Source organism: Nuphar pumila, chromosome 4, assembly GCF_984573655.1.
Source record: "Nuphar pumila chromosome 4, dmNupPumi1.hap1.1, whole genome shotgun sequence".
Lineage (NCBI taxonomy): Eukaryota > Viridiplantae > Streptophyta > Magnoliopsida > Nymphaeales > Nymphaeaceae > Nuphar > Nuphar pumila.
In genome coordinates this window covers 135840051-135850353 of record NC_143252.1, presented here as the reverse complement: position 1 = coordinate 135850353, position 10303 = coordinate 135840051, and the positions used below count along the sequence as shown (strand labels likewise).

General features: G+C 39.3%; 1 protein-coding gene across 2 annotated transcripts; it reads left to right on the top strand.

The window, feature by feature from the left end:
* Positions 1-5026, top strand: LOC149841193 (patatin-like protein 2). 2 transcript variants are annotated; one of them, XM_090004704.1, is made up of 7 exons: positions 1-191; positions 1814-1995; positions 2298-2484; positions 2573-2737; positions 3084-3386; positions 4360-4535; positions 4744-4970. In XM_090004704.1, the coding sequence occupies exons 1-7, from the start codon at positions 54-56 to the stop codon at positions 4808-4810; spliced, it is 1218 nt and encodes a 405-aa protein (XP_089860830.1). In that variant the 5' UTR covers positions 1-53; the 3' UTR covers positions 4811-4970. The 2 variants fall into 2 exon arrangements, with proteins under 2 accessions (XP_089860830.1, XP_089860831.1); XM_090004705.1 differs by lacking the exon at positions 4360-4535 and having other exon boundaries at positions 4744-5026.
* Positions 5027-10303: the final 5277 nt, after the last annotated feature.

Genomic DNA, 10303 nt, shown 5'->3' with positions numbered 1-10303 from the left:
TCTCTCTCTCTCTCTCTCTCTCTCTCTCTCCTTTTGATCTGAGATCTAGAGACATGGCAGCAACATCAGCCGTGCCACAAACCGGGCGACAAGCTGACGATAAAATGATCACCATTCTAAGCATAGATGGAGGTGGAGTCAGAGGGATCATTCCAGGGACCGTCTTAAGCTTCCTTGAGTCACAACTACAAGTAAAATAGATATATATCCTTTTTCTTTCACCACTTGGTGTACTTCATAGATTATGGGCATGGACTTGTTAGCAACTAAGTATAAATAAGTTTGTCTTATTTCCCTTTTTAAATTTTTTTTCTTTATGTTGCAAGACAAAAGAGAGTTTGTTTCACTTATTAACGAGTATGTCCTTTCCTCGTGCGTTTATTACTATGGACTTTGCATGTTTTGATTTGGATTTTGATGAATAAAATGATTCATTTTGTTTTCCAAAAATGATATGAACTTGTTAATTATTTTGACAGAAAAGCAGAATTTCTTTCAAGAATAGAGAGTGATGATTGGGATTGCTGGTACAATCAACTGATAGCAGATCCAACACTTGGGCCTCGTTAGAAGAGGTCGGATCAGGTGATATGTCAAAGCACAAACTTTTGTGTTTTGATATCACCAATGCCCGTGGCCTTGTCACCACCGCTCATTCTTTGCACGAGAATGAAGGCCATGGATGGTGGTAATTTTGAAATACAAAAAAGTTTGTGTTTTGGCATATCTAGGGGTGGGCAATGGGCCCGGGGGGGGGGTCCGATGGGCCAAGTCGATCCGGCCCGCCATGGGCCGTGTTTGGGCCATGATTTTAGGCTCAGGCCTGTTAGGTACCGGACCAAAACTCAGCCCGTTATATATGTAGGCCAGGCTTGGGCCAGCTCGCGGGATATAAAGCCGGCGCAATGGGCCTGAGTTATTTATTAGTTTTTTAATAATATAAAATTTTAAAAAATTAACTATTGCATAGTTACTTGGTAACTCTTACTATTTACCTGATTAATTGCTTAAGAGCTCAGCCTGTTGGACTTTAAGTGCGGCCCGACCAAGAGATAGCCCAGCCCGTTTACTAATGGGCCAGGTTTTGGAATGAGCTCGGGTTTGAATAGCAGCCCATGACCCAGCCTGGTCCGACCCAAATTCATTTGTAAATAGTAATAATTAACAAGTTCCCAACTTTTCATGTACCCAACTAATTATCTTTCTAGTTCTCATAGAATTGAATGCAATTAATTAGATAAATAGTAACAGTTACCAAGTTATTAATTTTAAAAATTTTATATTATTTAAAATTAATAAATAACTCAATCTCATCAGGTCGGTCCGAGCCAACCCGAACCCGGAAGCTCACGGGACGGCCCAGACCCCGGCTGCCTGGCCCGTTGCCCACCCCTAGATTAAAGTGATGGAAGGTGCTGATTTCAAAACACAAAAAATTGTGTCGTCAAATCACCTGATCTGTCTTCGGGGCAATGGTGCCACGGTGCTCTACTGGGCACAAGGCACGTGGCATCATTCAGGGAGCCAAGTACTTTGCTAAGCATTCGGCAGGAGTATTGGACCAGGCTGCCAATCAATGGAGTTAGTATAACATGAATCAAAGCTGGCACATAAAAACATCACCAAAACGGAATAATGTCCGCATTTTCTTCAGTGCATAACCCATTCATCTACACCTGAGCTGGACCATTTTGCATGCCTATTAAAAAAAAAAGTTGGGCTTTAAACTGATCTGATTAATAAGATCACAGCTATTTTTCCTTCAAGAAAAAGTATGGACTTAATACTGATGCATTATTTTCTTATTGGATAGGAATTGGACGGGAAGGAGGCGAGGATTGCTGATTATTTCGACGTCATTGCCGGAACCAGCACAGGTGGTCTGGTGACAGCCATGCTAACTGCACCTGGTTCAGACAACCGACCACTCTATGCAGCTAAGGATATCGTCTCCTTCTATCTCAAAAACTGCTCCAAGATCTTCCCTCAATCTAGGTATAACCAACACATCAAATGTTAATTACTTCACCTACTAAATTTGGTCATTGCAACATTGGAGGCCACATGGTGGGATCCTTCTTATGTTAATTCTAGCCATCCAACCAACAGTTAGGATTAGTCCACATTCTCAACCAGACGTGGACTCATCACAGTCATCCAGATACACCACTTAGATGGCTAAGATCATGCAGTATAAGATCCTAGGACATCATATGTCATAAGATAGGATCCTTTTCGCAACATTCATGTGCTTCATATATATCAGTTCGTATAATTTTATTTGTATGGTGAAACAGACGCCCGTTGAAAAAGGTCAAGAGGCTGATACGTGCAATGGTTGGACCAAAATATGATGGTAAATATCTTCACCAACTCATCAGAAGCAACCTTGGTGATACCAAATTGCACCAAACTCTAACGAATGTGGTCATCCCAACCTTTGACATCCGACTCCTTCAACCCACTATCTTCTCTTCTTTGCAGGTTAGCATCATTTGTTTTTGATAGGTAAGATGATGTGAAAACTCAAATTGGAGGATTGAATTGGTGATGCTGTTGTTATTTTTCTCAGCTGAAAAAGGTTCCGACGAAAAATGCATTATTATCTGACATATGCATCAGTACGTCTGCTGCTCCCACGTACCTTCCTGCCCATCAGTTTGTAACCAAAGATCAAAAGGGAAAGACGATTAGAAGCTTCAACCTCATTGATGGAGGCGTTGCTGCAAATAATCCTGTAAGTCTTGCTTTAGACACTCGATTATATGGGGTGGATAGTATCTTTTATTTAGAAGTAGAAGAAAAAAAAAGTTGGACACAATTTTCAAAAAAAATAACATTATTTTAGTTTGAAAAATAAAAGTGAACTTTTAATCATAAAAAGTAATTATATATTTTAAAAAATGCCTTTGTTTTTTCGGTATCTTAATCGTTTCAATAAGTTGAATCCTACTAGTGTTTGAAGAAATTCAACTTAATGTTAATATGTTTTTTTTCGAAGGAAAAGATATATCGGGTTCAAAGTTATAGTTTAAACCTCCATTCCCCTGCATATTATTTAATTATTATTTATTTTTGTGTAGACTTTTGTAGCTGTTAGTGAAGTGACTCGAGAAGTCCATCAACGAAATCCAGATTTCTTCCCGGTTAAACCTACAGATTATGGAAGGTTTCTGGTTATCTCTCTTGGAACAGGAACATCCATCCCTCAAGAAAAATATAGTGCTAAAAGAGCTGCAAAATGGGGTGTTATGGGATGGCTGGTGAATGGTGGGAGCAGCCCTTTGATCAACACTTTCACTCATTCCAGTGGAGACATGGTTGATTTCCATGTCTCTGTGTTCTTCCAAGCACTTAAATCTGAACAAAACTATTTGCGAATCCAGGTATGCTAAATATATGTATATATATATATATATATATATATATATATATATATATATGTATATATATATATATATATATATATGTATATATATATATATTGATGAAAATGAACATTGCCCTGCATATTAAGCTTGCAAACCGCATGAAAATAAGAGCATGTTTGTATGTCGGGTGGGGAAAATCAAAGAAATGATAGGTACATGAAGTTTCATGTTTTTGCTGCCAAACGCACACTAGACCATCATTCATGAATGGGATGAATTTCTTGGATGGTGCATGAATTTTTTCCCAATAATCTAATTTAGGAAATTTTTGAATAAAAAAACTAAAACTTAAATTTTAAATATTGGTTGTTATTATTGTAGATTAAAATTTTACAAATATGCAATAAATAAATTGATTCAGACAAATTAATGATTCATCCATGCACCAATTCCGTGTGTGTAGGGATGGTAGTGGACGGGGGCGGTGGCGGGGGACAAGGTCTCCACCCTCGCGCCATCTCAAAATCCTGCCCTCCGTCCCTGCACGGGTTTTGATTTTAACGTCCATCTCCACCTCCATTCCTGTTTCATGTCCTCCATCCCCGGTCCAAACGTGGAGAGGCGGGGCTTCGTTAATTTCTCCTCGGTCCATTGCCATCCCTAAAGAAGGATTGGGGAGGGGGTGGGGTGGGGCGGCGATCAGGATGGGGACGGGGTGGGACAAGGGAAAGCTTAAGTCCATCCCTGCCTCCATCTCTGCACGGGTTTTGATTTTAACCTCCATCCCCGTTTCATGTCCTCCATCCTCCAGTCCAAATTAACGGGGCGAGGGGGGGGGGTGCTCTGTTTCTCCCTGGTCCACTGCCATCCCTGCGTGTGTGTGTGTGTGGTTGGGTGCATGCATGTGTGCGGATTCATAAGACTCCTTAAAGCAAGAGTTTATGAAATTCATTGTTTGATCAATCTTTAAATATATGGGTATATATAGGTTGAAAATTTGGCCGGAGATACATCTTCAGTTGACGTATCAACCAAGGAAAACCTAGACAGCTTGGTGAAGCTTGGTGAAGCCCTCTTGGAAAAACCAGTTTCACGTGTGAACTTGGTGACAGCAACCTATGAACCCGTAGCAAACGAGGGCACCAACAAAGATGCACTTATCAGGTAGATGTTCTTGCAATTTTTTATATCTGATTAAAATTTTTAAAACTGAAAGAAAGTTTGATGATAAAGACTATCATCAACCGAAACAAGTACTCTTCACCCATTAACAATGAGATTTTATGTCTTCTTGGCTTCAATAATGCTGTACTGTAATCTTTTCACTATTAATTTTACAATATCTTACTCATTTAATTGTTCAAATTTGAAGGTTTGCAAAATTACTGTCTGAAGAACGGAAGCAAAGGAAATTGCGATCTCTGAAGATGGCTCACTGAAGATCATTTTGAAGTGTTATTCTTCTTCTTTGTGTATGTCATTGTATAATCCAATTTGTTCATTGACCATATTTCATTTCATTTGTTCAATTGCTTTGTAAGCTTCATTATTATATTTCATCTTATATGTATAAAAAAAAGATATACCTTTTCTATTTCATTGATGTTTGTATTACCTTTATAACCCCTTATTATAAATTTCTGTTTATCAAGGTACCTCAACCTCGTGCTCTACATCTGGAGATTTTGCTGGTGTTTCCATTTCTATTACTACCATTGATATTTTCAAGATGAGTTTTTTTTTTCAATGATGGAAAACCCACCCTTAAAATCAGAAACCTAGTCGCGCTGGCTAAGCCTGCACACTACTCGTTATAAGGAGTTGCCAAGCTTTGGCTGAGCAAAGGTTTATCCCTTGCTCACATTAATGCAAGAGGCTGATGCTCATGGGAATGGAACCCAGATCACTCTTATAGCGGCCAAAGCCCCTTCCACTGCACCAAACCCCTTGGGGCTTGCCAAGCTGAGTTTAATTATGATGGTTGTAACGTTACAGGGGACTCTGAATGTACTCAATTCTACTGCAAACATATAAAGCCCTATTTTCAATTTTAGTGGTCAAAACGGAATGGATATGGGATGGATCATGCCATATCCAAATCTCTGCCTAGATCCAAATGATATCCGATGTGGTAAGATTGAACCTAGGACCAAAATATAAATAATAGTGGATCCTAAGAGAAGGACTATGATCAAGCTTTTTACTCATAAAAAAAATGAAAACAGTTCAATTATTTTTCAAATATGGACATACATCTGACTTAAACATTGACCTAAATCCAATCCAAGTCCTAACATAATACATTTAAGTAGATCCAAATAAGATCTAATTGAACATTCAGATCTCATTTTAAGATCCACATCTGAAAAATGATATATTGGATTCCAATCCATATATCAAACGAAACCTGATCCATTTGCAATCCTGATTATTATAATAAAGTTGCAAGTCTTTTGAGGGATGTTGCAAGTTCAATAACCAAAGTCAAGCGCCACATTGTCAAAGACTAGGGATGGCAGTGGACCCGGGGACAACGGGGCTCCGCCCTGCCTCACCCCGTTTGGACCGGGGATGAAGGGCACAAAACGGGGATAAAGGTTAAAATCTATCCCCGTGTGGGGATGGAGGCGGTGATGGACTTAAGCTTTTCACGGCCCCACCCCATCCCTGTCCCAATCCCCGCCTAGCCCCTCCTCGCCCCCGTTTGGACCGGGGATGGAGGCGGGGGTGGAGGTTGAAATCCATCCCCGTGCAAGGATGGAGGTGGGGATGAAGGTTCGGATTTTGAAACGGGGCGGGGATGGAGACCTTGTCCCCCGCCCCGGTCCACTGCCATCCCTATCAAGACAATGGGAAGCTATCACAGGTGGGCAAGGGGGAGTACTCATAGAGGTTTACACCTCGAACACCGAAACAGGGCAACATTGCATCTCTGGACCCGTAACAGAATGTCTCAATCATAGCAGTAGTTTCTCTTTGATATAAAAAGAAGAAACAAAGTGTTCACAATGCCAGACAAAAATGATGCCATTGATATTAGCTGATAGTGATAATAATAATAGTTTTTTTTTTTAATTAGGGGAAAACAATTTATTAATAATCAAATATGAGAATACGTGATTAGGCCGATGAGGCGTTGGCAATCAAAAGAGAGATTAGATTAGGACAACCCTGGAACAACACACTAAGCCATTCGATACTAGAGTTAGACCATCTAGGGGGTGTTTGCTTCACGCTGAAAGAAGCTTCACACTGCAATCTACACGGAGCCTCCTTCCACAGAAACAGAGTCTGACCACCCTCCCATGGGAAGCGATTCCGCTGAAAGTGGGGTGGTCACATTGATATTGGGGTTGTCTTTTTGCAATGAAATAGAGTCCACTGTTTGCTTTTCCACGGTGGGGGAGGCACAAAAATGCTTCAGGCTTTGTGTGTTTTCACGGAAACCCCACCATTTCTGTGACACACAAATACACCCTTAATCATAGCTAGGTGAAAGGCATCGACAAGGACACATCTGTTTAAAGACTGAAGTGTAGAATGCTCTTCTTTGAAAACTTGGCATTTCGCTCTTTCCAGATAATCCACCAGATAGATAGTAACCAACATCCCCATACAAAATAGCATCACTGTCAGGATTTGAATAGAGAATGAACTAGCAGCAGGTCTCTGTCAAAAGAGGCCTCACGAACAACCATATCCGACAACTGCCAAACCTTATGGAATATGTCTTGAAGAAATGGGCAAGACTAAAAGAGGCGCGAGGCTGTTTCGACGTCAAATTCACACACATAACTGCAACTAACAATATGAAAACCTCTTATACATAGGCTGTCATGTGTAGGTGCCTTGTTGACGAGGATTAACTAAGCAAGACATTTTGAATGCCCAGTTTGTCTAGAGCCCCAAATGCATTGGATGGGAATCTGATCTACATGAGGATCGAGAAGCAAAAAACATAGAGAAGACATGGTGAACTGACCTGTAGCTCGCACTTAAAATTTCAATTCAACACGAATGCTTCAACATATTGAAATATAAAAGGAGGATAACTTAGAAGGAACTCAACAAGCAATCAATGATAACTTAGAAGCAACTCAACAAGCAATCAATTGGAGCCAAAGTTGGAAGAAATCAGAAATTTGCTTCTGTACGAGGAGAAACAAGTCCAAGTAGTGAGTGGATTTTACACTTGAATGGGAGGGAACTCTAAAGAAAAATATTTTTGGCCGAGTCGTGGTGGTTGAGAGATAAACAACTTGTGTGTGGCATTTAGGATTTGTGGTCCAAAGCATAGTTGTCATAAATAGGGTAAGGTACTGGTACAGGTATATGAAAGTTAAAAAAAATTCAAGTATGTTTTGGTACAAAATGTATATTGAGACCACTTGCAAAAACTTTTTTGAAAGAAAGTTTAAGATAATCAGCATTTATTCATATCCACAATTAATGAGGTATCACTTGTAGCTTGTACAAAGCATTAACAAGCATCAAAGAAGTTTATCAAAAAAATGATATAGACAAATCACATTCTTGGGTCGCTAGACCAAGTAAGACTTGTTGGGCCATTTAATTTTTAATCTTTCTTTGAATTCCCATTTGATGGTAGCCAAGACTAGCCCCACTAGAATAGATTCATCCCTCAATATTATAAAATTCCTTTCCAACCACGCACCTCACCATACAAGAAGAAGCCAACAACATGCAAACACCCACTTGCTGCCTTTAACAACCATTTCTTTGGGGCAAAATAAAGTCCCTAAGTGTTACAATGTTCTGCCAAAATAATATAACATTCACCTAGAAAAATCTGAAAAAGTTTGTTTATATATGAACACTGCACAAATAAGTGTTCGGGCGATTCCTCTGCTTGCACCCATAGTGAGCATTTGCTTCCCAAGTATATGCCTTGATTCTTCATAGTTAAATCTTTTTTGACTCCATTATTCAGTATTAACAATCCAAATGAGCAGCCTCTTGTAGGTAGACCCTGCCCCACAAGGCAATGACAGTCCAAGGTGCGGCGATAGAAGCAACAAGAATCCAAAAGCATGAGGATAAAAAAAACTTATCTGTACTAAAAAATTTCCAAGAAGTCATGTCCTTTCGTTAGCTTGATTTGAGAAAGGAGTTGTATGAGAGAGAGCCATTGTTGTAGTACCTGTGCATTAGGATGTCTCCTCAAAACTATGTCCCATGATGTGTTAGTCTTACACGTAGAGCTGACTAATTGATTGGTGCCTTTCATCACTTGAAATATCAATGGGTATTCCTCTCTTAGTGGTGATTCTTTACACCATACATCCCCACAGAAAATAGTTGAGTTTTCATTTTTTACTTGGATTTTGACAATTTCCAAGAAAATACTAAGTACCTTTTGGAGACCTTTCCAAAAACCAGATCCCCTCTTTCATTTGTTGTTTTCACAACATCTCCGTGGCCATCCATGTAAGTCATATTTGTTTTACATAACATTTGCAACCAATAAACTTTCAGTGGTGAAGATCCACCACCATTTAACGAGCAATACTTCATTAAATCTTCCATGATCCATAACTCCAAGGCCACCTACTTGCAATGGTAAAGCAACATGTTTCCAGCTTTTTATGATGTGTCCCTTTGGCATGGTTTGGATCAGCCCATATAAAATTCTGGATCAATTTTATTAGCCTCTTAACAACCTTCTTAGGCATTGAGAATAGCTGCAAGAAATGAATAACCATTGATGATAAAAACAAATCTTACCAATGTGATATGCCCCGTAAACAAGAAGAACCTAGCTTTCCAAGACTGAATCTTAGAGTTGATGTTACAATCGATGGTCGACCAGTGTTTCACCCGAGTGATGCCCAGGTCTAAAGGGATTCTCAGGTAGCGCATTGGTAGTTCTCACTTCTGACACTTGAAGATAACAAATGCAATATGTTGCAGCTCCTCACCACTATCATTGAAAACTAAAATCTGACTTTTGGAACCATTTGTTTTTAATCCTGATATTCCTGAAAAACATCTTAAAATCAAGCACAAGGAATTCAGATTTTGGACCGATGCCTGCCCAAAAATAATAAAGTCATCTACAAATAGTAGATGTGACAAACTTGAGGCACACAATAAAGTGATTCCTTTGAAAAATCCTTGTGTTAAAACATCCTCTAACATTACACTAAGACCTTCCATGGTAACACCAAAGATTAGGGGTGATAGCGGGTTTCCTTGCTGCAACCTACAAAATGGTTTGAAGAATTGATCTCTTTTCCACTGATGGAAACTGCAATGGAGGCTGAATTTAGGATCGATTGCATCCATTGAATCCATTGAATCCAATTCTATCCAACATCAATCTTCTCCCATAATTGAATTAAGTAGGGCCAATTTATCGAGTCAAAGGTCTTCTTGAAATCAATTTTCAATAATTTTAGTAGATGTACGTGGGTGTATCTCATGAGATACAAGTCTGAAACGTATGCTCATCTCAAAAGATTCATTAATATGATTGAAAATCAATTCAATACCAATGTCTTAAATCTTAGATTGAATAATGATACTGAATTATTCTTCAATAATATGCAAACGTATCTCAGAGGAAAGGGAATTAACCACCAACACAGTTGTGTCGCGACCTCACAACAAAATGGGGTTGTTAATATGAAGAACTTTCCCTCTATGCAAGATTAAAGGAATAAAAACTGTCTTCCTTAGGCTGACAAGAAGTTCAATACTAGCCTCAAAATCTGATGTAATAGATAACAAATTTTGAACCGACCTCCCTTTATCACAGATGTAGAATAACACATCATCCGTGAAGAGGGAGTGACTACAACTAAAATCTTTAATAGAGATTGAGGATATGAAGTGATCCCTCTCAACTTGGTGAAGATGTCCACTCAATCTCTCTATCCCTAGCAAGAAAAGAAAATGGAGATAGGATCCCC

Excerpts from the sequence above, each read along its gene's own strand:
- LOC149841193 (XM_090004704.1), top strand. The coding sequence starts at position 54 with ATGGCAGCAACATCAGCCGTGCCACAAACCGGGCGACAAGCTGACGAT. Across the intron at positions 192-1,813 it reads TCCTTGAGTCACAACTACAA|GAATTGGACGGGAAGGAGGC; the intron begins GTAAAATAGATA and ends CTTATTGGATAG. Across the intron at positions 2,485-2,572 it reads CTATCTTCTCTTCTTTGCAG|CTGAAAAAGGTTCCGACGAA; the intron begins GTTAGCATCATT and ends TATTTTTCTCAG.